Here is a 26836-nt window from a genome sequence, read left to right as displayed (position 1 = left end):
TCTTTCTAAATCCATGCTTTCGTTCTTTTTTAAACACAGAAACAGTTTTGTTTACCTGTTTACAGTTTCGCCGACGGCTGACGGCTTCTTCAGGCGCCGGCAGCCGTCGGCGAAACTGTAGCTACAAACAGGTAAACAAAACTGTTTCTGTGTTTAAAAAAGAACGAAAGCATGGAACTAGAGAAGTACCAGGGCTTCAAAGAAGAACTTGAGAAAGCCTGGAGGAGTGGCTAGAGCAGCTGCTGAGTACGCTTTGGGTCGAGAAGAGCCGGTTTATTCGTCTGACTTCACTTTCTCTTGTGTATCTCTTTAGGTGGGGGGCCAATGCTTGGAGCTTTTGTTTGGCAGTTTCCAGTGCTTATGGGTTTCTGGCTGTAGTTCTTGGGTCCTGGTTTTCTCATTGTACCTTTCTAGAACTCTGACAGTTGGCTCACATCTCTCCATGCTGCCTTGATTTTGGCCTCCAACCTTCTCTTCCATGGTGGGTATTGTATCTCATGGTTGCACTTGCTCTTATAGCCAAGCATCTCAAGGATCTCCCTGCCGCTGAAGTGTATTTCAGCTCATTGGCTTCATTGGTGGTTGTAGGAATCATTCTCAATGCTGCACTGACATCTTCAAGGATTTCTGATGGTACCTCATGGTGATAGCAGTTGCCGTTTGTTGATGTTGGAACACTGTGCTACTGGTTGTTTGGCTGTTAGTGTTGAGTGCAGATTTCAAAGTAACCATTCTTCCCGCATTCTCTGCATGTAACCCCTCTGACTAGGGTTACTGGAGTAGTGGCATACCAACAGATCCAGGATCTCGTATTTCGCCCATTTCCGTCTTGTTGTTGTTCCAGTAGCCCACTTTTCATCAGGGTGCTCTGGTTCCCCCGCACCTGATGCAGACCTTGTTTGGCCGGGCGACATCTGAGCCGACACTCATTCATTTTTGTTGCTCTCATCATGTTATGAGGTAAGCAAATTGCACCAAGGGTCTTGCCCAAGGATTCTTGTGTAGCCAATACCGTCAAGGGTCTTGCCTATAAGAGCCCACACTGGATGTTGAGGAACCAACCCGGGTTTCAAAACGGGTTCCCGGGTTTCCACTTGTAAGTCCGGTGCTTATCCAGTTGAGCTATTCAGCCGCTATATATATATATATCAGACAAGAGAGCTTTTATTGTCGATTACTTCACATGCACTAAACATTCAAAGGAGTAAGATTTACGTTTTTCACTGTCCAACACACAAGCACGACACCAAAAGACATGACTGGACAGTACATAACAAAAACACATCCTAATCACTAAATATTATGGTAATACACAAAGTATACTTTTCCTAATACTGAAAATAACAAGTAAATGTTAATTATATATATGTATATATGAATATATATGTATGTATATATATATATATGTATGTATGTATGTAGGCTGCGCAGTGGCGCAGTGGTTAGAGCTGTTGCCTTGCAGCAAGAAGGTCCTGGGTTCGCTTCCCGGCCTGGGATCTTTCTGCATGGAGTTTGCATGTTCTCCCTGTGCATGCGTGGGTTTTCTCCGGGTACTCCGGCTTCCTCCCACAGTCCAAAAACATGACTGTTAGGTTAATTGGTCTGTCCTTAGGTGTGAGTGTGTGTGTGTGATCATTTGTCCTGTGTGTCTCTGTGTTGCCCTGTTGCCCAGGTACACCCTGGACATCTCTGTCCAGGGTGTACCCCGCCTAATTGCCCGTTGACTGCTGGAGATAGGCACCAGCCCCCCGCGACCCTACATGGACAAGCGGGTTCAGAAGATGGATGGATGGATTGATATATGTGTGTGTGTATATATATATATATATATATATATATATATATATATATATATATATATATATAGGGAATTGAGGTTACGTTGTGCATGGGTGGCAAGAGGAATTTCATAGGCTTGGAGACCTCACTATGTTTACCAGTCGTAAACTTGACAGCTTTTTAAGTGATTTAGGGCACACCAGTGTGATCGTCAGGGAGTTTTACAATATTTGTTCTCATGCAGAGCAAGCAAAAGTTGCCAGCCGCAAAGAGGAAGCCTGCTTTTTCTGGAGCAAGGATTGCTTTTATTATTTTGTAAAGAAACCCAAAAATTTGCACGCATACGTTGAGCATCATGTCCTAAAGTGGTTCCAATTACAGCTCACGGCTAATTGTGCTGGTTTACCACAGGAGAGCTTTTTTACAGTGTTTTTGTTGCTCATACCAGCAAGAAGCCAGTTTTCTGATAGGAAAACAGATAGGCATTGTGTTTGCATTTCTTAGAGGCTGCAGTGAACCGACACTCCCACGTACACACAAACACACACAGTGAGTGAGTGAGAGAGAGAGAGAGAGAGAGAGAGAGAGAGAGAAAGAGAGAGAGAGAGAGACTAGATTTTTTTTCTCAGATGGAAATTTCATTTCTGTTCATTTCCCAGAGACTTATCACCTGTAACCTGATCCCTTATTGTAGCACATTAATGCTTACATTTAACACAGATCACTGACTCACCATATACCCCAATGGCTTGTTCTAAAGTTACCATATAACCGGTTTGTGCTTTCACTTACACCTTCATTATTTGAGGCTCCTGGATTATGAAGACAACGTTTAGATCACAATCGCAAACTAATTTATGGTGGAAAATGACATCTAGTTTCCCTTCCCTTGCCCTAAGATATGACCAGGTCGCAAAATATGATTTTGAACATTATGGGAAACTGGCCTTCGCTGTCATGTAGAAGACAAATGGTTAGATAAGCATCATGCAGGCTAAAAGACACAGTCGATAAGGACCCCGGTTCAGTCACAAAGGGAGGCATCTGGTGGATTTAAACAGTTCACTGACTGTCGATTTCCACTTTTCTACCATGATTATGGTTTTATTTAGGGTTAATGTCATTTTAGCAATTTACATGTTCTTTCCACAAAATAGGTGAGTTTCTCCTGTGATGTATTCCAAGAGCAATTCAATTAATTAGAGAGAGGAACTGAGAGCTTTTATGGGTTTGTTCATTTCTGTGAAATGTTTGTGGAGCATGTGGGTGTATTTCCGTTGTCGTGGTCATACAAGTTTCTAGGCCTGCCTCAATTAATACGAGAAATTGTGAAACATCCCAGAAAATAAAATTAAAAGAAAAAGATGCCAAATAAGATTTCATTAAAGAGAAATGCATGTACATTTAAAAAAATACATCACACATCATTTAAGACAGATCACTAGAACATAAGAAAAGATGATCAGAAATGATCACAGAGAATTACTAAAATTCTTCATAATAAGCTACCAAAATAAAATTCTAGTGATTTCAAACATCTATTAGGTGAACAAAAACACACATCTGTGTTGTCTTTGGTCTCTTAGTTCTCATCAGAACAACACAGAGACCATTTCCTGTCCCCTAGACTCAGGGGACTGTTGTTTTATAAGTAATCCACACTTTTACTCAGCTCCTCCCGTGAGCAGCAGCACCTTGTGTTTCTACACACTCAACGTCTCCGTCACATGGCTTCACGGTAAAAACTTTTATTTGTGTGCTCATTTATATAGATGTCAAACCCGTCTGATGAGTTTGCGGTATCTGCGGGAACCTGAACCTGCGGAGTGCGCGGCTGAGCTTGAGTGCGGACGGGAGGGGCGGGGTTTACGCTGCACTCCTCGCCGCCCTCATCGGCACAGTCAGGGCGCGGAGAGATCTGTTGCGTCTCCTTCGCTGACGGGACGGCTGAAACTGGTCATGTCGCACGGCTGTATGTGTACACCTCTCTGATTTCATCCCTGAAAAAATAAAGAAAAAAAGTGAAGGTCGCTAAATCTTCTCGGGAGGGAAGTGAGGCGCGTGCGGACGCACCGACGGACGGAGGAAGAGGCAGAAAACACCTGTTGGCAGTCGGTAAGACGCAAACGCAAATACACTAATTCATTCTCTTTTATGGATCACTTTTAAAGAAACATCTCATGATCTCCCCGGTAGCCGTTAGTGTCGGTGATTGTCTCACTGAGAGGAGGCTGTCATCGGTCCATTAAAGCAGAGGATGTAGGTCTGGGGAGTTAATGGGGTCCATTCTTTTAGAACTCAGGCCAGGCTGGGACGTTGTTGGCCTCTGCTGGAGCAGGATGACCATCTCCAAGACTGGATTACAATCTTTGGTGCCGGCAGATTACTGGCTCTTTTTGCTTTAAATCAGGCACACAGGCTTTATTTAAACTCGGTGTTGGGTACTGGATGTTCATTACTGTTGTAATGATTAAACCACTGAGTCTTAGAGCCCCGTTTTTGAAGAAACTTCTGTTTTCCCCTTTAAAAGTTGCACATTCTTTTGGTTGGAGGTGGATATGTTTAAGTTTTATTAGTGGTCACCCAGTGGTTTAGCGTAAAGTTTACTCTTGCCATGCAACATTTGGCACAACTCATTTAAATTAATTACACTGACATCGTCATTAGGATGGCAGCGTTTCAGAGGGAAAACAATTCAAACTCATCATTTGTTTTCATTGTTTTTATAAAAGCTGAAATAAATATTAATTCTGCAGGACTGAGTTGAGTTGTCACAGTAAAATAGATAAATAAGCTGGAAAAGGAGCCACCTTCATCTGACCTGTTATTTTACATTCATGAACCTTGGGCTAATGTGTCATTTAAGAAAACACTTAAAAGGAGTATTGCAGGATCCATATAGCCACTGAAGTGGCTTATAAAATCAGATGGTCCCCTTATCTCCCTAACCTATTTCTTAACTTTGGTGCAACCAAAGATAAGTGGGATCATTACTTCTGCAGGAAGGGAAGGGTGTGTTTGTCGTCCTTGAAGCTGTTTTTCCACTCTGGGTTGTTTGAAAACACAAGAGGGCACATGCTTGCAGGTTGGGTAAAAAAAAGTAAGGAGGTCCAGCTTTACGAGAAGCACATTCAGGCAAGTTTATTCCCATATGTTGCAATTACTGCTGCTAAACAGAGGCAAGGAGCATGCTGTCCATTTGTATGGGCTTAAATAAGGGCCAAAATGTTTGTGTAGTTAAAAGAAAAATTTGAAATTGAAAATATGTAAACTGAAAGCAAAAGTCACATTTTTAGAGTGAACTTTGAAAAAGAAAGACTTGGATTGAAAATAAAATCAAACGTTTGGAATATTTGTAAGAACTGAAACCCCAATGATATTTTTATTTAGAATTTTTCTGAGTAAACTTTACTAAAGAATTTTCAGTAATTTTTTTTAATTATTGTTTTTTTTTTAAATCCATTCAGTCTCAGATTAAATTTTTTCACATTCAGATCCTTTAAATTAATGTACAAAAAAATTCTTCAGGTTCAGATTTTTTCTTTCAGCTTCAGATTTTTTTTTTCACTTTCGGATCTGTATTTTTCAGTTACAGACTTTTGGCCCTGTTTTGGCCTGGTGGGCGTGGCTACACAGAGAGGGGCGGGGAATCATGAGTGACAGCAGGACGCTGGAGGCTGAAGACGGCCCATTTTTCATGTTGCCTTCAGGAAACCTGGGAATAAACACAATTTATCAAACACCTCCTGCACTGTATTATTTGATAATGGTTAGATAACATGTCATGCATAACTGCTTAAACTCAGTTACTAAAGCTCTTTCAATCAGTAACCTGCACTGTATTATTTGATAATGGTTAGATAACATGTCATGCATAACTGCTTAAACTCAGTTACTAAAGCTCTTTCAATCAGTAATGTGTACAAATTACACAGTGACTGATCAATTATGAGAAGTTTTCCCAACTACTACGTGAGAAGTGATCATTTCCCATGCTCTCAAAGTAGCATACGTGGGTGCTGCTGTTGTGCCTCAGGGAACGATGGCGTCGTCATCCAACAACACTGCTGGTGCGAACAGTCAGGTGAGTGTTTAAGTTTGGAAAAGTTACACTGCAGTCTGTGAATGCTAAGAATTTACGAAGTGGCTATTGTTACGGTTAAAAGTAAGATTCATTTTCGGCTATTCTGTTTTTTTATTTAATTTTCATGGTGAAATCAGTAGCAGTTTTAGGCACGGTCAGACAGGGCAGTTGTCCGGGGCGGCATTTTTTCATGACACAAAAGGGCAAGCGCTGAGTAAAAAAATAAAAAGAAAGAAATCTGCGCCGCACCGAGGTTTATATTCAATCTGTCATATCACAGAGTCTGGATTGGAAACAGCAAGTTGGCGCCCCCTGCAGCTGCAGGCGCTCCTGCTGACTGAGAGGGTTCAGGTGGGTGTACCGTGTGTGTATGAAGAAGAGGAAGGGGAGGGGCGCGGTGGGGGAATTCACCTCTGGGTCTTTCCCAGGCCCCCACAATGCGGCTGGTGGTTTTAGCTTTTTCATGTTCATCTCTTCTGTTTGGCTCTTGACTCAATAAGTTTCCTTTAGTCAGGACTAAACAATTTGACCTGGGTGGGTGACCACAAAATCGTTTTGTTTTTCCTTTTTTTATTCGGCCATTTCACACAATTCAGAAAAACCTGAAAGAATGATAGGCCTGTGTTTATGATATTATGAATGAAACGTGTGTTAAATGGAAGAACATCAAGATGTGATTGACTTTAGCCATGTTAATACAGTTGATTCAGCCCCTACCCGCTCATTTCATTTGGGAAAGACCCAGAGGTGAATTCCCCCGCCGCGCCCCTCCCCTTCCTCTTCTTCATACACACACAGTGCACCTGAACCCTCTCAGTCAGCAGGAGCGCCTGCAGCTGCAGGGGGCGCCAACTTGTTGTTTCCAATCCAGACTCTGTGATATGACAGATAGAATAGAAAACCTCGGTGCGGCACAGATTTCTTTCTTTTTAATTTTTTTACTCAGCGCTTGTGCGTCCCTTTTGTGTCATGAAAAAATGCCGCCCCGGACAACTTCCCTGTCTGTCCGTGCCTAACTTCTACTACTTCTAACGTAGTAGTTGGGAAAACTTCTCATAATTGATCAGTCACTGCGTAATTTGTACACATTACTGATTGAAAGAGCTTTAGTAACTGAGTTTAAGCAGTTATGCATGACATGTTATCTAACCATTATCAAATAATACAGTGCAGGAGGTGTTTGATAAATTGTGTTTATTCCCAGGTTTCCTGAAGGCAACATGAAAAATGGGCCGTCTTCAGCCTCCAGCGTCCTGCTGTCACTCATGATTCCCCGCCCCTCTCTGTGTAGCCATGCCCACCAGGCCAAAACAGGGCCAAAAGTCTGTAACTGAAAAATACAGATCCGAAAGTGAAAAAAAAATCTGAAGCTGAAAGAAAAATCTGAACCTGAAGAAATTTTTTGTACATTAATTAAAAAGATCTGAATGTGAAAAAAATGTAATCTGAGACTGAATGGATTTTTAAAAAAACAATAATTAAAAAAAAATTACTGAAAATTCTTTAGTAAAGTTTACTCAGAAAAATTCTAAATAAAAATACCATTGGGGTTTCAGTTCTTACAAATATTCCAAACGTTTGATTTTATTTTAAATCCAAGTCTTTCTTTTTCAAAGTTCACTCTAAAAATGTGACTTTTGCTTTCAGTTTACATATTTTCAATTTCAAATTTTTCTTTTAACTACAACAACATTATGGCCCTTATTTAAGCCCATACATTTGTGCATTCAACTAGCACGCCGTGTGTGGCAAACAATTCTGCTTTGTGGTAAAACTGGAGAATTGCATAATCTTGCATGCACTTTTGTTGCAGAAAACATTACTGAAGAATGTGTTGTTATCTATAGCATGTTGTGCAAAATTTGTTCATCTCTAAATAAGAAAACTCTTCAAAATTAACGGTTAAAATTGGTGAATGATTTATTTCTCCAGCTCTGCTTTTATTTCCTTGGGCATCCCACAAGGTTCTGTCCTTGGTCCTTTTCTTTTTTTTTCTGTGTGCCTTTTTCTCTTTGGCCAAGGGATTCTGGAAAACAACATATTCAATTTGATTCTTATGTGGATAACTGTTGACTTAGAAAATTGTATTCTCTCATTTAAAGACCAAGTTCACTTGTATTTTAATGCATTTACAGTAGTCTTTATTATACATGACAAAAATGAAATTAGCTCTGGCGCTCTTGTTTCAGGAGGTAGGAGTTAGCCAGAGCACATAGGGGAGAAGAAGACAGCAGGATTTGGAGTCTTATGTCCTAATATTCTGACATCTTGCCTCTGATTAGTTAACAGCAACTATGCCCCCTTAGTTTACTTTGTTTATGCTTTATTGCCTCAAATACCACAAGCCTGAAGGAGTTCTGCCATGTTGTGGAGTTGCTAATGCTAACGGCAAGCGTCTACTTGCTGAGACGTGCTCTCCTGTACTGGGACTTTAAATCAACAACAGCCTTCCCCATTGGGAGCCAAGATGGAAGATTCCATGAATGCAAATCTTCACTGTGGCATGGATCTGACTGTTTTTCTTTTAAATGAGCGTTTCCCCATCTATTTTCTATCGATGGGTAATGTGGCAAATGGGGTAAAGAAGCATTTTCACGTTCAACTTGCATGTTAAACTCAGAATGACCTATCATAAATTTAAAAGACAACAAGTAAAAAATGGTTTCTGAGTGAACTTGGTCTTTAAGGCAATTTCAAAACTTACAACTACTGTTTTTAAACCAACTGAAGCCCTATGCTGAAGGGATCAGTCAGACCTTCACTGATCACCCACAACTCATTTTCTCCTGGCTTTTATTTGTTTGAAATGCCTTGAAATGTTTTATACTTCTGCCTTTAAGCCCTTTCAGCTGTAGGCGATGTTTTATTTTTTGTTTGGCTGTGCTATTTGTATCTTGCACATCATACAAAAATTTGGTCAACCATATATTTTTATTTATGGTGCTTTATAACTAAAGTTTAATGTCATATTGTGTTTTATAAATGAGAGCTTTTACAAAGAAAATGGAGAAGTCAGCTCACATCCAAATGATAGGGAATCCAAGGGTTACATTGAAAAGAAACCAATAAAACTTACTACCGTGTTAAAGGTAAACGTGTTAAATCCTCTGTAAAACTTTCACCTGAATGATATTATGTCATGTGGATCATTAGATTCATTTGCTTTGCAGTTAAAATTAGTCAACAGCTTATGATTTTCCATTTGGTTCTCTTTACTTTCTACCCTTGACTGCCCACATGAGGAAAAATAGTTCCTAGAAATGCATTTGTGCTACTGTTCAAACCGGTTTTTTACAGTACTGGGAAGTGTCAGGTCTGTTCCAGTCTGAGCTGGATTTCAGGTCAAGATTTGATACGAGAGTGCTTTGAGTGATTTCTGGTATCTGCTTCTGCTCCTGCTAAACCGCTGGCCTGTAGCTTCATGTCCAAAGTTCCGAGTTGTTCTGTACGGTAAAATGAGACTTTTGTAATCAACAGTGGCGCTGCTACAGGCACCAGCCACTCTTTAAACACAAAAAACCTGCTGGTTCAGATAGTCCTTGTTCTAAATACGGAGGCTTTTAAGTGCAATGAAATGAAGTGCTGGCATTCCATGTTGAACAGGAGCATGACAGAAAGTGCAGACAGTTTCATTACCTTGTTTTATTTGCACTAAACATAAGTTAATATAAAACAGAAAAATGGGCGTATGTATCTTTGAAACCTTCTGGAACAGAGAGGCAGGTTCTCAGAAACAGAACTTCTGGAACTGTGCCGTGGCGGTCAGCCCACTCGATGCTCCTCGATTACAAAGGTGGTCCGCTCCAGCGTTCGACTCCTGCCAGGTGATGCATCACTGCTCACATCTGGCCCCAGACGTGTCATTTGACACATCCTCTTTGCACCTTTTTGAAACTGAGAGGCCATAGAAGAACACGCCCTATGAATTATTCATCAATTGGCTGAATTTACATCTTAGCCTTCTGATGACCTTGCTGAGTCATTTCTTATCAAATCTGTATTTACATCGCACAGGGAATTGGGGGTGCTAATAATATAAAGGTTACGACAATTTAATGTTTTCATTTAGCCTCAGATAACATCACAAACGGTCTTTTTTCTTTAAAGTTGAAACCTAATGTTTCTGGGGTCCACGGTCACATTCAATGCATGCAGCCTTTTGCACAACATTTTGCTTCTTCTCTGCAACCTGCTCATTCATATCTAGCATGTCATCTAGGCATAGATGCAGATGAACGCACATGTTGCATTAACTACAAATGGGTTTTCATGCTGCCTATGTTCTGTTGCTTAACCATCACTTTCTAATGTTGTTGTCACGGTGGTGGTGCTGGGGAGCCCTTATGTAGACCAAATGAAGGTTGTCAGGCAGCTGGTGGGTTATAGCCTATACCACAACAAAACTAAAAGGACAAAAAGAGTGTAAAAGTCAGAGACAAAAATGGGAGCAAACCCAAGATCAGACATGAAGCAACAAGCATCTTCCAACAAAACAAACCCTCCTAAGATAAAAAGGAGTGACACGAATGATGACAGTAACTGTGACAGGAGAGCAGAAAGAAATATATAAACTAATGGGATTGGCTGAAATACAAGAAAACTAGATGTTTTAAAGGGACAATATGTAGTTTTTACTATTAAGTAATCATTGGATATAACCAATGAAATGTTGTTGAAAAAGATTGGCAGCTTCATAACATATAACCATAAAAACCGGGTCTAAAATCTATGGGAACAGGTCTAAATCTCTGGGCGATGCCAAATTAGACGCCATGTTTCCTTCTACAGAAGCCCATGAGGACAAAATACATTTACTGATTTGTAACAGTTACAAAACTTTCGCCATTCATAAATTTTGTTGTTTTACACATTTACCTCTTCACGTCAGTGATGAAAGGCAGTCTGATGTTCTTGTCATTTTGATGGAGGTTGGCTCCCTGGTATTTTTGACCCTAATGGCCATTTGTTGGTAAGGTCTTACTCAAACACAAAAATACTGCTTGATTGCAATAATTTAGGTATGTACTGCCCCCTACTGCCAGAGAAAATACACACAGTCTCTTTAAGCAAAACACAATCATTAAAAAATTATATTCTGTGCAAAAATTTGAAATTCCTTCGTGCTTGGCTTCAAAGCTGCCAGACCTTTTTAAACATGTTTGATCCATCCAACTATTTTTTTTTATACCCACTGGCGCATGCAGGGTTGTGGGGGGCTGGTATTTGTCTCCAGTAGGTGGGGTGCACACAGGTTATTGGTCCATCACAGGGTAACACACAGGAAAAACAACCATGCACACACACACTCACACCTATCAACCTGATAATTTTGGACCGGAGTCCTCTGAGAGAACCCATGCGTGCACAGAGAGAACATGCAAACTCCATGCAGAAAGACCCCAGGTTGGGAATCGAATCTGGAACCTTCCAGCTGCAAGGCAGCAGCACTAACCACTGCACAACGGTGCATGCTCCACACTTTTGATAAATATTTCTTTTTCTTCAGTGTCTCTGAAGGTTTTTTCATATTTATTTTTGGACTTTGGTGTCTTTGGAGCTCATTTTCAGTTCAGTTCTTGTCCCTGACCACAACAGATTAAATGTGTGCTTAAAAAAACAAGAAAAGGGACAAGAAAAACAAGAGAAGGACGAATAATGTCTCTATAGGTTAAAGGACATGTAAATAATGCATAAATGCTATTCAGCCTAATAATCTTCAATCATTAATTGGTAAAAAAAAAAGTAACTATTTTATACTAGAATTTATAAACTGACATTTACAAAAATGTAAACAACAAAGTCTGTGCTATCCTTTCTAGCTGACCTTTCAGTTTAATAGTCTCTCAATAGGTTTAGTCAGTAAATGTTTTTATAATTTTTATGCTGTTACTGGCAGATGGCATTACTGTAGTTGCGCTTTAAAATTAAATGTAATTGAATATAAATTTTCCCTTTTGGTTGAAAAGTTATGGTTGTTGTTTTTTCTGGAGGTGCGGGATTGTTAAACTAGTAAAAAACAGATAAACACAAAAAATTTTAAGCGTAGTAAGAAAATAGAATGTTGTAGAAAAAGGTTTAAACAAGACACGTGTGTCCTAAGCAACAAGTGGTTCACAAAGATGACATTTTTTATTATTACACCAAAAGTGTAACCCTATGTATGAAAACAGAGTATTATCAGCCTGATTTTGGTATTTCTCTCTACAGTAAATGCTGCATCTTAGCTTTTGTTTGAGTAATTAGTTCCTGCTTCATGGCTGCTGTTCACATCTCCACTGATGCTTGGGTAGGGTCAGGTCTATTACCTGGAGTGGAGCTTTGAGTCATGTGGAGTGAGGGAGCAACCTCTGCTGATGGGAGCATGGTGCAGAGCAGAATTTGACTGGCCTTTTTGTAGATTAACCCTAACCCATAACAGACTGAAGGAAATTGTGCAAAGCTGTGGGAAATGTGTGAACATTCACCAGGAAAAGTCATGTGATTCCAGTAGTCTCATATGCAGCCTGTATGTGCAGGAATATCAAAACATTTCCCCAGAGCTAACTGTAACCTGAAGTGAACATCAGTGGTTAAAAAAATAATGTTCACATGAACGAGTGTGAGGAACATTTTAAAGGGGTGCTAGACCTTACCTTGATGTTGAATATAGGAAGCTCGAGGTGTCTAAAGCCCCCTTCAGACAGGCCATGAAAAACGGAAATGTTCCGGACTCTGTCCGCAAGACCTTTGTGTCTGAATACAAACATCCGGATAACGTTTTCCGTAATTAAACCGGACGAAGCCCCTAGTAACAGGTCGGACTTGTTATGGACAGGGTGGCTGCTTCAGACTGGTGAGGTCGAGTTCCGGACAGGGAGGAGGGGGAGGGGACCGGGGGACGCTGTGCGCACCTAGATAGCCCGATGCTGTAGCATGCGATGAACCATGGCAGCTCGCCTCCTACGGTACCGTCTAGACGCGCGACGGAGCGCTTCACACCGCTTCAGTGATTCCTGAGCTTCATCATCCAGGTCTTTTATGCATCTTCGTGTGCGCAGAATTATGCTTAACATAAGTCCGACCCCCCAACATCTGGAACTTTTCCCTGCTGTGTGAACGCAGCCGAAAGGACAAGTTCCGGTACAAAAGTGGTGTGTCTGAAAACACAGTTCCGGTTAAAAACCGGATTGAATTGTCCACACATATTCCAGAGTGTCTATCTGAAAAGGGTTTAATATAGATGTCTCTGACCTGATTTCCTTCATACACATAGCAGCCACAGATAAATGATGACAGTTTTTGTCTCTGTCACATGACTTGTAAATACTATCTCTGTATGTTTACACTACTTTGTGTCTAACATCAACCTGCCGGAGGGTCTGCAGATGGAAATTAGCCCAAGGCTATAATCTGGCATATTTACATTTATTGAAATGTTCATTAATATGTATTGACCCACTTCCTAAATAAATAAATAAATAAATAAAATTCATTCTGAGAAATGCTGGTTGAACGCGTTGTCGCTGAGTCACACCTTCTTACCATTTCATGTCCCAACCTACTTCACTGTGGCGTTAAATAAATGGTGTTGGTGGGAATGCAACACTAGTTTGAGCTTCTATATCCTAGCCCAAGCTCCTGCTAAGGCTAGCCTGAGCTAGCGCTAACGTCCTATTTGGACAAGAGGAAAACAAGGAAGAATGTTGGAGCTCCGCTCACATTCCAGGATCCACAGGGAATATCCAGGCTTTTAATGAATGCTAAATAGATCATAGCTTGAGTAATCTGGGTACTGTAAAGGGCTGTACATGGAGTTTCTAGTTTCAGACAGTATCATAGGCTGGCTGGTCAGGCTACATCTACTTGTGAGTTCAGAATATAGTCCTGATCTATACAAATATTAAAACAAAGCTAGTAAAAATGTAAATTTTATAGCTGTGACATGCACACAAATACTAAAATTCAAACTAGATTCAATGGGAATCAATGTTTAAAAACAGTGTTTGTGACAGGTTGCTGGAGACAAGTGCCTAAATCCATTTAACGCTGGGTTCAGAACATGATTTCAAGAGCCTTGAATGGTTTATAAGTCAAAATTAAGTGGCTTAAAAAACAAAAAATATCTTCAACACCTAAAGAAAGGCTCTAAAGACCTACAGAAAGCATGAAGAACCCTTGAACAAGAGCACTGTAATGACCAGCACTTCTCCCCCAGCAGCTTATGAAGTTGGTTACATAAGACGGCTGGCTATATGTAGCAGGAGGCTAATCCAGCGACTTGATCTTAATACCCATTATCAGATCAAGATGACGCCATTGAAATGAAGGCACAAACCCCTAATGGTTGCTTCATGGAAGGTTTTAAAGGTGAGATGGGCTTTTTTTAAGTGTTAACTTTAATTCTAATTAAAGTTTTCTAGTTTTTCAGGTGTCTTTGTTAGACAAGTCAAACAGTCACACATGATGTGACAACATGCCCAGGCAGCCCCACCCCAGACCGGTATTGCAGCATGTTATTAATGTAGAATTTACCTGGAAGCGCATGTTGAGTTGTGAAATGCAGTACTTCAAATCATTTCAAACCACACAAAGTGAGTCTTAGCTTGCTGAAAATAGTCTTTTTTGGATTGTTTTCTCGCAACACGTTCCAAAAACATTCCAGAAGAGCACAAAGTATTCTGTCCCTTTGTTGCCACACTGTAAAAGTTATGTGGAAACGTCCGTCATGGTAGATGTTAGTCCTGCGGCCGAAAACAACAAAAGTACCCCGTGACTTGTCCACAGTTGTGTATTATATTAGAAAGCATTCATGCAAATGTACATAGTTACAGTTAAATGCGGTGGAAGTGGAGCTCTATGTAAACATGTTTATTTAATCTCACAATTATTGATTATTTTTAGTTTAAATTCTAGTTTTATTAATTGATAAAATGGGTGTATGTATTTTATTTTCTAAAAATTCTTTGTGATTCTTAGATTGGGGCTGCGCAGTGGCGCAGTGGTTAGAGCTGTTGCCTTGCAGCAAGAAGGTCCTGGGTTCGCTTCCCAGCCTGGGATCTTTCTGCATGGAGTTTGTATGTTCTCCCTGTGCATGCATGGGTTCTCTCTGGGTACTCCGGCTTCCTCCCACAGTCCAAAAACATGACTGTTAGGTTGATTGGTGTGTCTAAATTGTCCTTAGGTGTGTGTGTGTGTGTGTGTGTGTGTGTGTGTGTGTGTGTGTGTGTGTGTGTGTGCATGATTGTTTGTCCTGTGTGTCTCTGTGTTGCCCTGCGCTGGACTGGCTCTCTGTCCAGGGTGTACCACGCCTGATTGCCCATTGACCGCTGGAGATAGGCACCAGTCCCCCCGCGACCCTACATGGACAAAGCGGGTTCCGACAATGGATGGATGGATGGATTCTTAGATTGTGTTGCAACACATTCTCACACCCAAAGTGTAAAAATATGACGCGTGTGACCAAGCCTCAATATATGACGATTCCGGATGCCCCAGCGCGTCTGGAGAAGGCGATGAGGGACACGCAGGGACACGTCACACCGCTGGCGTCCGTATCTGACGCCCACGGTCACACGGACATTATTTTGCGATCCAACCTTCCCCTCACCCCAATCCTAACCATAACACAGTAACTCAGCTGAGTTAAGGTTAGAATGGGGGTGAGGGGAAGGTTAAGTAGTTCACAAGTCGGTCTAACGTCCGTCTCACCGCGGGCGTTGGACACCGACGCTCTCGGACAGTGCGTCCTCAATTCGTCCTCTCCTGACGCACTGGGGTATCCTGAATCGTCATATGTTGAGGCTTGGTCACACGCGTCATATTTTGACACTTTGGGTGTGAGAATGTGTTGCAGATTTCCACCCAGAGCTTAAGTGTTTCGCACGTATTTACACTCAACCACTGTGACATTCTTTGAAAAACCACCGACACTCCTGTATTTGAATGTTGTGCCTCCATGTTTCACCGTGGCTGCTATTAACGTGACATGGAGAAAAAAGCACAGGCAGAAAGGAAACTCTCCATGTTGTGGTTGAGTGCTGGCCGGGCAGTGTGCACAAGCATGGTGCACACGGTCCAAGCCTAGATCCAAGCCAACAGAACAAAGACTCACTACAAAAGTAAATTAAGCCTTTTTCTGAATCATGTCAAACTACAGCAACTGTACATGCTTTGGGTTAAAAATCAATGCATCTCACACCAAGGTTCTGGGGGCTGCATAGTTGGGCAGTTGGAGATGGATGCAGGTTCAAATCCCACCTGTGCAACTTTTCTGCACAGATTTAATGTTTTGTGGTTCTTCATCATTCACAGAGCAAGTAGAGCTAGTTTTTACCTTTGCTGACATGTTTCAGCGTCCACTGTCGCTTTCGTCAGAGCAACCGATTGGTGGTTGGTAGAAACAAGCTCTATTTGCTCTATTTGCTCTGAGGCTTTTGTCTCACACAAACACAATCTTGTTTAATAAATCAGTCACCATTCAGTTACAAAGCCAATCTGGCAGAAATATTATGAGAGGTACACGCTTCTCCTTCTAGTCGTATTTGCGTCTTAGTTCATTGTTATAAATGAGTGGACATTAAAGATTCTTAAACGATCCCAACTCTCTCTTTTCTTGTCTCTAATTCAATACAAAGTGTTTGAATAAAACTCCCTAAGTAAAAACAACCTCTTCTGATTATAAGGGCCCAGTTCACAGATTAATCTCTGGACATAATAAAAGTGTAAAGAATATATCAACTATATTCAGCTACAGGTGTTTTAGTTTGGAATACACTTTAAAGTCAGATTTGTCTATTTAAGAATCTCAAATGAATCAGCTGTCATCTCTATTCCTATACTTATCGTCATCATCAGTTGTTCGTGAAACTGTGTTTAAATGTGGAGAAAAGTCACAAAATCGTCTTTGTCATCGGTGTAACCACAGTAAATTCAATGACCTTGTATTTTTCAATTTTTTTCCACGCATCATTTTCTGTTAAAAAGAAAAGACAACCATCATGCAGAGTAATAACGAATCTGGTCCGGGGTAAGCAAATGCAGACTTCTATGCTGTGGAGGGAAGTCTAGACAGTTGCACGCAGCCGGCCAGCCTCCTGCTGCGCGCGTGTCTCTGTTCTGAAGCTCTAACTCATGTTATGCAATCAGTCACGCTGCATGTGCCAGCTGGTTGAGGTAGTCAGAAACTGAGAGGATGTTTTTTAATCCTTTCTAAACCAGAATGCATTCCCACTGAAAAGGATTTTTCATCTCTCACTTGATCATGTTCATTCATTTTTTCCTCCCTCTTATGCATGTCAAGGGCTGGTGCCCTGCACAGGTTAAATGGAACAAATCAGCCGACATTCCCTAAGTCATTGTTTTACTTTTTAACCCTGCTGTAAATGATATAATGTCTGATGGGGTTCTAGTACTTACTGTTCGCCTGTGCAAAGCATGTTTTGCTTTAGGCAACTACCTTCAAGGGATTTCTAAGGATAGTTCAGAAGTGTAGAAGCAGGTTTTGTGAAAGATAATGCACAGTTAATATCTTACCTCATGTTAACAGCTGTGCACATGATAGCTCAGACCAGATTGATAGGCTAAAGGCTAGGTTATACTTTTCCGTCAAGTCGGGTGTACACTGTGCATTTTTTCACTTTTTTGAGCTAATTTTTCCCCTCATGCGAGAATCTGCTTGTTTTTGCTCTTCCCTCGTGATGGTATCTCACTGCGCTGCGAGCGGCTGTGACCCAATAAGTACCAAAACCACTCACGGCACATGTGCAAACATGCATCGACACGGCTCGCCAGCCATTTCCTTATTAACACACATCATTTGTTTTTATTTATACACTTTGTTTCCCGCACACAATGATGAGGATTGCCAAGGAAGCGTGTTTGCGGTGATTATGTCAAATTAAACTAATCACAAAACATTGATTTACTTTTGTTTTCCTTCTCCAACCCCCATGAATCCCTGTGTGTCCTCCTACAGCACTCCCAAAAGACAACAATCAATAAACACAAAAAAGTCAGCCGCGTCATGTGAAAACTGCTATTTTTAGCATATTTTTAGGTCTGATGTGTTGCTACCAGACGCACTGGGTGGTAGGGCCTGAACGACTTTATTTTTTTTAAAGTCGACAGTCAAGTAATGAAAGTCGAGTCGACTTCGACTAGTCGTTGATGACGTCATACGCCGGAAGCGGGGGGGGGGGGTTGGTCGGTAGGTTCGCTGGAGTTTTTGACAATTAAAATTGCGCCCACATTTTCTAAGTTAACACATCTCTTTTAACAACGGTAGTTTCTGCATCCTACTTCAGTCCTCTCCCACCTCCCCCTGCGCAGCAGCCGCAAACTCACTGATGCGCCTGCAGCCTTTCCTGCTGCTCTAAACATTAAAATAATTATTTTCTGTTCCTCACTTCTGATTACCTTCAGTGGTGTCTGTTTGTTGCAACCACCAGGTACAAAAACTAACTTGTTTTTATTTGACTATTTTTCTGTCCTGCCTGTTTATTATCTTCCTGCATCTCCTCTCAATCCTAAAGAGAAACTGCTACCTGCGTTCATATTCACCTTATGAGTTACATTTGAACTGCAGTTCTAAAAGATCTACCGACCGCAAAAACAGTGGAGTGCCGCTGCTCGCCGGCCGACTACAACGGGACCGTTTTTGCTGCGGAGTTCATGCCGGAGCGGAGCGGAGTGGAGATAGTGGAATCTTGGGGGTGTGTCACCGGAGGACAACAGGTGATGCGCCTCGCTCCGCAGCAGCGAAATGCATCAGGCACAAATAACAGACAGAAAACATGAAAGGAAATGAGCCGACATGAACGATCGCGTGTTTAATTTGTTTTTGAGGTGGTGACACCTGATTTGGCGGTGCTCAGAATGCAATGTCTGGAGCGCACGTCAACGATCAGAGCTTTGCATGCACAAACTGGTTAAGATTAGGATGGGGGTGAGGGGAAGGTTAAATTGCAAGAGGGAAAAGGTCACAGTTTGGTTAAATGTCCGTTTTACCGCCGGTGTCAGTACCGCGTCGCCTCCACCTCGATCCAGACGCGCAGGGGCTCATCACCTGCTGTCTTTTCCGAGGACTGCATCTTGTCAGTCATTATCACGTGACAGCGACTAGTTGATGACAGGCATAAAAGTCACTACAGAGCCGTGAAGTCGACTAGTCGACTAGTTCGTACAACCCCTACTGGGTGGTACGGTGTGAGCACATGACTCGTGAGATTTGCTCTGCCAGTAAGTCGTACAGTTTGAGCTGAAGCTGAACGCTATTAGTGAAAACAGTGTCTGCCCAGCTTCAGCAACTTTGTGCGCACGTGTCCACGAAGACATTTGCCTTTATTCTCATCTGTCGATGTGTCACTGTTGTAAAGGCAATTCCCCGCCAGGACAGCGGAGGGCATAGCGCTTTTCTGGGGTATCCTACCATCGCTGCAGTCACGTCTCTAGTGTGTTAATATTGTATTTATGTATTTCAGAGACTTTTTAACATGAACAAATTAGTTATCCACTTGTCGATGCAGTCACCACCTCTAAACTCACATTTCCTGTAATTTCCTGACACAAATAAAAGAGTCTGCTATCATCGTACTCGGTCACGTGTGTACTAACATTTTTATCGTCAGACTTTTTCCAAGAGACGTTCTTCAGTCTGCCCCGTGTCTGTCACTAGATTTGTTCAGCTTTCATTTTATTTTTTGGGAGGGGGAATGGCGGTACTGTCACAGAGTTAAAAGAAGCGGCACCCTGACCAATCACAAGCTTGCGCTGTCTGTCGATTTGAATGGATATTTAGAAAAGTGGATTCTTCTCCATCCATCATTGTGAGCCTGTTGAAGAGCCGTTGCAACGACGAATGATGGTGTTGCTGTACCAACGCAGACGGAGAAGTATAAACTAGGCTTAAAGTATAGCCAACACCACAGAGGATCTTATACAAAAAAACAATCTCAAAAACGTCATAAATAAATTAATTAACCTGCGAATATTGCTTGAAACACTTATTTACATAAGTCATCTGCAGGTTTTTGCATCAGAAATAAAAAAAAACACTTTTTCCATATTAATGTTAAATAGATGATGTTACAAATAGCAGGCCTGCTCGTCTGTCTGTTATCTCGCGGGTCCTTTGAACAGTGTGTTTCATCAGACTAGTCATTTAAAGGTTTATCTACAGCAGGTAAGATACTATCTGATTGAGTTTCCACACAATCCCACTTTTAAAGATTTAATCTATCCTGTAAGTTTATCTCATTGAGCCTTCAACCCAAAAATGAATGAGAAAATATCTCGGATGCACTTTTTCTTTGTCGTCAAACATCACAGGTCAAAGGATTTGTCAAGAGCACAGATCAGTAACTTTCCCCATCCTCACCTGTCTTTGTTTGTTTTCTTCTCCGTCCCACAGCCGAGTCTTTGTGGTGCCACGATGAGGAAGGCTGAGGGAGGTATTTTGCTGCGGTTGCTGCTGTTATTCATGCTGCACGCAACCGGAACAAGTAAGTGTTGGTCCTCCAAGTGTGTACTGAAAACATAGGTAAAACACCTGAGCTGCTTCTTTGCAAAGAGACACATGAATGTCAGCCAAAAAGGTATGTTCTTTATCCAGATGAGCCAGGTTTAGCTCAAAACCTGCTAAAAATGCATTTTTTGTGTTTGTACCTGTTGACACTGGACAAACGTCAGTCAGCTCATTAATATATAAACAATATAACCCAGAGCTCAAGGTAAAACATTAACTGTGCTGCACACAAACACGTTGTTTTTCTTCTGAAATCCTAACATTTAGTTTTACACAGCATCACATTTAACTGCATCATTAAAACCATTATTATTACACCTGCCTTTGTAGACTAAAGTTTTCAGGAATAAAAATTAATTAGACATTTTTGTAGGATTACGTTTTAATATTTCAGACGTTATAAGTTAAAAACGAAATATTTCTGCCTCGTATAGTCCATAATACCTAATGGTACTGAACGTCATCTTCTCTGTGAGGGTTTTTCTAAGCATTTAAAGTGATTTTCTATTAATAGAAGTCTGAAAATAGGAGGAACAATAAACAATATCTCTGGCCAGCAGATGGACATAATCGTGTGTACTTTGGTCAGTGATATAAAGGTTAAAACAGGAGGAACAGACACGGGAGTCGGGACAGATTAATTAGGCCCAGAGAAAGCTAGTGTGTTAATAGAGTTCATGTCTTCAAATACCCATAGGGAGATTGCATAGGTGTTTGTCGGCAGTGAGACTTTGAAAAAAAAAAAGACTGTTTCAGTAGATGACTTCAGACATCTGAGATGGGTCTGGAAATTGGCTGGCTGTTGAAACAGGAAATTGGAGCCAGGGTTGCATGATTAACTAGTAAAAAGTAACAGCAAGGGATTTTTTCTGGTGTTTTCGGTTCAAACGTTGTGCATCTCAGATATTTTTTTGTGATATTTGGTTTTATTTTTAGCATTTGGTTTTTGAGTTTTATGCTGCGTGTGTCTTTAGGCTACAGCCCACCAGGGAAACCAACGCTAACGAGATGTCGGTCTCCTGAAAAAGAGACATTCACCTGCTGGTGGGAGCCGGGTTCGGACGGTGGGCTTCCAACCAAGTACGCCTTGTACTATCGCAAGGAAAAGTAAGCAGCTTGCATTCTCATTCAGCACAGGGACACCAAATCTTATCTCAGCATTTGTAAAAGTTATATAGTTAGAGCCCTTTCTCTTTGCTAAGTTTGGCCAAGATTAGCTCCAAAAGTTAGTTGTCCTACATTTCTCACGCTTTCCCACTCAGAAACTAGAGTGAGAGGGGTTTGAAGTGAGTTTGAGCAAAACAGCAGGAAGGCCATGCAGCTGGTGAGAAACTTAAGAACCGTTCCAAAAGTCTTGAGACATTTGGGGAAACTTCCAACTGCTAGTTGTTCATATTTTGTCACCATCTGGGAGATAGAGGCGTAACTATAAAAGAAAGTTCACTAGCAGCAGAATAAAAGCTGATAGTTGTGAGTCAGAATCAGATATAAACGATCAAACGTAAACACCTGACAGGTTTACGTGTCTCTGAAAGAAATTAGAAATCATATAATAAATAAAACAAAAATACAGGAAGATTTGACTGAGGTAACCAAATGTCTAAAACCCAAATATTCACCTACTGCAGGTTTAATTATGCCATGATTACTGGTGTTCAGGCGTGGTTTGTTCAACTCTTTAAAGGTGTGGTTCACTAAAAAACATTTTTTAATGATTATTTCTGATTCCAATCAGTCATTCTGAGTTTTTCATGCAGGCTGAACATGAAAATGGTCTTCTACAGCTACATATCTCCTGCATTAGCTTCTGATAGAAAATAGAAAATCTGGGATTTGAAAACAGATCTACGTGACACTGCCACTTAACATTCATGGACTCACCCATCTTGACTTAACGTGGAAGGCTGCTGTTGTTTTAACATCCGGGAGTCAGCAGACAACATCTCTGCTAGTAAAGGCTACCTGTTAGCATTAGCAACTTCTCCACACAGCAGAAACTTCTCCAGGCTTGTGTTATTTGTGGAGAGAAAGCATCCATGTGGTAGAGTTGTGTTGCTGCTATCCAATCAAATGATGGATGTCCAAATATCGGGAAATAAGACTCCAAATCCTGTCTTCTGCAGCTCAGCTGTGATGTAGGTGACTTTTGGGTCTTATAAACAGTGCACCGGTGTGTGTATTTCCCCCCCCCCCCCCCCCCCACACACACACACACACAGACACAGTATGACTTTGAAGGCATTTATTCCAATTAGAAGCCACTAGTGTAAGTATATTGATTAAAGGGTTCCAGTCCTTTAATTTCCACAGTAAGAAAAATCAATCCAGTTTTTCTCATTTGTATTTTATATTCAGTTCAAAGCAATTTCATTAATACTGTTTTAAACAATGTGTTAAATGGTAAATGGCCTGTATTTGTGTAGTGCCAACTTAGGGTTCTACAACCCCCCAACGTGCTTCACAACACAATCAGTCATTCACCCATTCACACACACATCCACACACTGGTGGGGATGAGCTACAATGTAGCCACACCTGCGCTGGGGCACACTGACAGAGGCCAGGCTGCTGAACACAGGCGCCACAGGTCCCTCTGACCACCACCAGCAGGCAAGGCGGATTAAGTGTCTTGCCCAAGGACACAACAGCAGCATTCTCTGGTCGGAGCCGAGATCGAACTTGCAACCTTCCGATTACTGGACAACCCGCTCTACCTCCTGAGCTGCTGTTGTCCCTTCACCTCAATTAAAATAATAAATTAAACCAGGAATCAGGCTGAAATGTTTGTCAGCCTCCTGGGGGGCTCTGTTGGCCCCAAGCACTTGCTTGCTCCACCTATTGGCATGCAGCGCCACATGCACCATGGAAAGCTAGAGAACAGATAGAGCAGAACTATGATAAAGCGTGACCAATTACTATAAGTTTGAATTATGCATAATTTAAGCACTGACCTTGACTACAGCACCCTTCTCTGGCCTCTCTTGTTTAATATTCTGTTTCCTTATTTATCTTTTACTAATATGTAACAGAAAAGTGACACGGATGGGTTGCTTAGGGAATTTACAATATAATCTTCATTCAGCTGGGTCAATCACAGCGCATATATTGAACCAGATGTGGTGTGTGTGTGTGTGTGTGTGTGTGTGTGTGTGTGTGTGTGTGTGTGTGTGTGTGTGCGTGTGTGTGTGCGTGTGCGTGTGCGTGTGCGTGTGTGTGTACAGGTAAACCGGTACCCTAATGTGCCAAAACATTAGCTTTGTTTCTATACTGAGGTAGTTTTTCAGAACTTCTAGTCCAGCTACAAATTTTTCATTTGTTGTTCTGCATATTTGCGTTCTCCCTGCAAAATGCTTCTAGTTTAAATCTGTATGCACAGATTTTCAAAAGCTTTGGGAGAATTTTGAAGGTCACGTCAAAATCTTCAAATGTCTACATGGGAGTGAAATGTTCAAGTGTTTTTAAAGTATAATTTTCAGCTTTATTGTGAAAAGAACAATTGTCTGCTTGGGCGTCAGTTATGTTAGTTTTCAGAAAATCACTGGGATGAACTTTGGGATTTTTGGACAAGTTTTGAGATGTTTTTTAAACACAAATTTGTATCTATTTATTTTTCCTCAGATGAAATGAAATGAAAAGCTTTATTTGTCCCAGGGAAGGGAAATTAGAGTTTCAGTACACACAATTCATAGATCAGACATACTGGGCAAGACACATGACAAGAATTGGTGACTGTGGTCATTCGCAACCGAGTCGCGCTACCTTAATAATCTGATAATCTGAACAATCAGAGTACTTACTAAACAGAGGTACCAATCCAAGTGTTTGGGGTTCTGATCCAACACAGACACATACTTTAACATACTTTTTCACACTGCCTAGCCAAAAAGAGTCGCCACCTGGATTTAACTAAGCAAATAGCTACGAGCCTCCTATTGCATAATTACTGCATGGGCGATGATCTTTCCGCTGGCCACAGGTTATTTAACCCCAACTGGTGCAATGAGTTGCTTTTTGTTTCTTCAACAACCATGTGGAAAGACACATCTGGTGGTCAGGGAAAAGACATCAGTCTGTTTGAGAAGGGTCAGAGAGTTGGCATGCATCAAGCAGAGAAAACCTTTAAAGAGATTGTAGAAATGACTAAAATTGTGTTAAGGACTCTCCAACGCGTTATTAAAAACTGAAAGGATAGTATGAGCCCATCGTCTTCGAGGAAGAAACGTGGCTAGAAAAAATCCTTAATGATCGTGATCGCCGATCACGTAAATGTTTGGTGAAATAAAACAAACGACAAATAAAACTCAGCGCTATGTTTATTGGTAAAGTAAGAGCAGTCCCACATGCCCAATGAGAAGGGTGAACTCTCGGTTTACTCGTCTAGTGACATTTTATTCAGACTAATGTCAGCAGTAACCCACTGCTTACAACTTCTCCACTTATCCACAGAACAGTTCAGAACAGAGCGGCTTTCCTTAGCATAACAGCCGCTGACCGGAACCAGCAACAACCCTTCCACCCCCTGAACTGCCCTTCAAAATAAAACTGTGACACATAACATTACTCTCGTATCATTATCTCTTTAAACTGTCACAATAAAAATAACATTAGTAATAGTAATGTTAATGATAATAAATCCCACAACACAACGTTCCCTGAGCTTTCCTGGACTGTTTAGAGCAAGGGTCACCAACCTGGTGCCCACGGGCCCCCGTGATGTCCCCAGGAACCATAAAAGGGGCCCTCAGGGTATTTCTCCAAATAGCACAAGTCTGACATAAATACATAAATAAATCTGCTGCCATTTTAATCACAAATGCATTACAGTAATATAGATATTGAAACAACAAATTTCATTGAAAAACATTAAAATATGTTTGTTTTACATACATTTTAGTTGAACTCTGGGCTAGTCCAGTTCAAGGGTCAGCGATTTGAATGCAGAAATTCTCAGAAATGCAACTTTGAGCTTAAATTGTTTTAGATATGTCCTGTAGCTTAAGAAAAATGCCTCAATAATATGTTAAAACCAGAAAAAAAAACACGATTTTCATTGGAGGGGGTCTTTAAGCCTGCATGGATTGATTGAACAAATTAAACATCAAACACCCACAATGCACAAATACAACCACAACACTGTTGTTAGTGGTGAATTTAACGTGCGTTAGCAACATGGGCGCGATGAGGTTAGGGTTGATCAATCACAGCAATCCAATTGCTCCATAGTGGAGCTAACAGCCCTCATTCCTGTTGCCCCTGCCCAAATTGAATACCACTAAATATTGAGTGAATGTTTTAGTTTCCTGAGTGTCCATCTGCTGCCCTCAGAGTGAACCCCAGCAGACTGCTGTAAGAGGATAAAGGTGATGTGGTGGTGCTCGTTGCTGTGACGATACGGTTTAAAGGCAATCCTGGTAGTGTGCCAACACAGATGTAGGGAAGCAGAGGATTCCGTTTTGTTCAAAGCTTATTTTCCTCAGCAAGCTGCGTGTTGGTGGAAGAAATAGATGGAAACTGAGTGTGGATAAAGCGAAGGTTGCAGAGCAGATAGAAACTGTTGGGTGCACAGGAAGATGAAGTTAGGAGCTCTGTGAAGTCTTTCATCCACTCATCAGTGTCCTGATTATTTGTTTAAAGTTGTTGCATGTAAAAAAACAGATATAATGTTTGAAGAGTTAACGTTCATTTGGATGTGAACAGTTTTATAGAAATGTTTGTTCTGGATTGTCATAAATCTGAGTTTTAAGAGACAAATTCAACTGCACAGAAACTTTTTGTTCTGCAGTTCCCAATACATCTTCAGTTTAACATGAAGACACGAAGGCTATATAACATGTGGCAACCATAACTATTCATCAGAAAAACTGAATACAAGTAAAAAGCTCTGGTCTGGGTGGTGTTGATCTTCTCTGATGATATAAACCTGAGACATTGTCTTCAAGAACACCCAATCAGAAGATTTTCTTTAATGTATTTAGGACATGTTGTTGTGAAACAATTATTTAATCCTATTGGCTTCGAGGAGGTCAGTCAGCTGGGAGTTGGACCAAGTGTTGCCATGATGTCACTGGTTTCCACTATTAAAGTGACAATGTGTAGTTGTTACTGTTAATTTCAGTAAATATCAACCAAAATGTTGTTGAAAATTTATTAAATGATTCCCAGTTGTTGAAAAAGCATGGCGGCTTCGTAACATATAACCATAAAAATCAGGTCTAAAATATATGGGAGCGGGTCTAAGTCTCTGGGTGACGCCATATTAGACGCCATGTTTCCTTCTACTGGAGCTCTTGAGGACAAAATGCATTTACTGATTTGTAACAGCGGTTAAAAAATTTCACCATTCATAAACATTGTTGTTTTACACATTTGCCTCTTCACTCATTGTCAGTGATGAAAGGGAGTCTGATGTGCTTGTCATTTTGCTGAAGTTTGCACTCCCCGGGGCTTTTTGACCATAATGGGCATCCATTGGC

The 26836-nt window shown here is 41.1% G+C and overlaps 1 protein-coding gene across 1 annotated transcript in view; it reads left to right on the top strand.

Annotated features, from left to right (window-relative positions):
• Positions 1–3753: 3753 nt before the first annotated feature.
• prlra (prolactin receptor a) overlaps positions 3754–26836 on the top strand; it is a 33462-nt gene continuing 10379 nt past the window's right edge. Inside the window, exons 1-3 of the mRNA XM_015942882.3 lie at positions 3754–3894; positions 20250–20340; positions 21338–21470. Coding sequence (XP_015798368.3) covers positions 20271–20340; positions 21338–21470 — 203 coding nt within the window. The 5' untranslated portion in view covers positions 3754–3894; positions 20250–20270. The remainder of the gene's footprint in view (positions 3895–20249; positions 20341–21337; positions 21471–26836) is intronic.

The sequence above is a fragment of the Nothobranchius furzeri genome, chromosome 6 (genome assembly GCF_043380555.1).
Source record: "Nothobranchius furzeri strain GRZ-AD chromosome 6, NfurGRZ-RIMD1, whole genome shotgun sequence".
NCBI classification, from domain to species: Eukaryota; Metazoa; Chordata; class Actinopteri; order Cyprinodontiformes; family Nothobranchiidae; genus Nothobranchius; species Nothobranchius furzeri.
The sequence above is the reverse complement of the archived record's forward strand: the minus strand, read 5'-3'. Positions and strand labels throughout refer to the sequence as shown.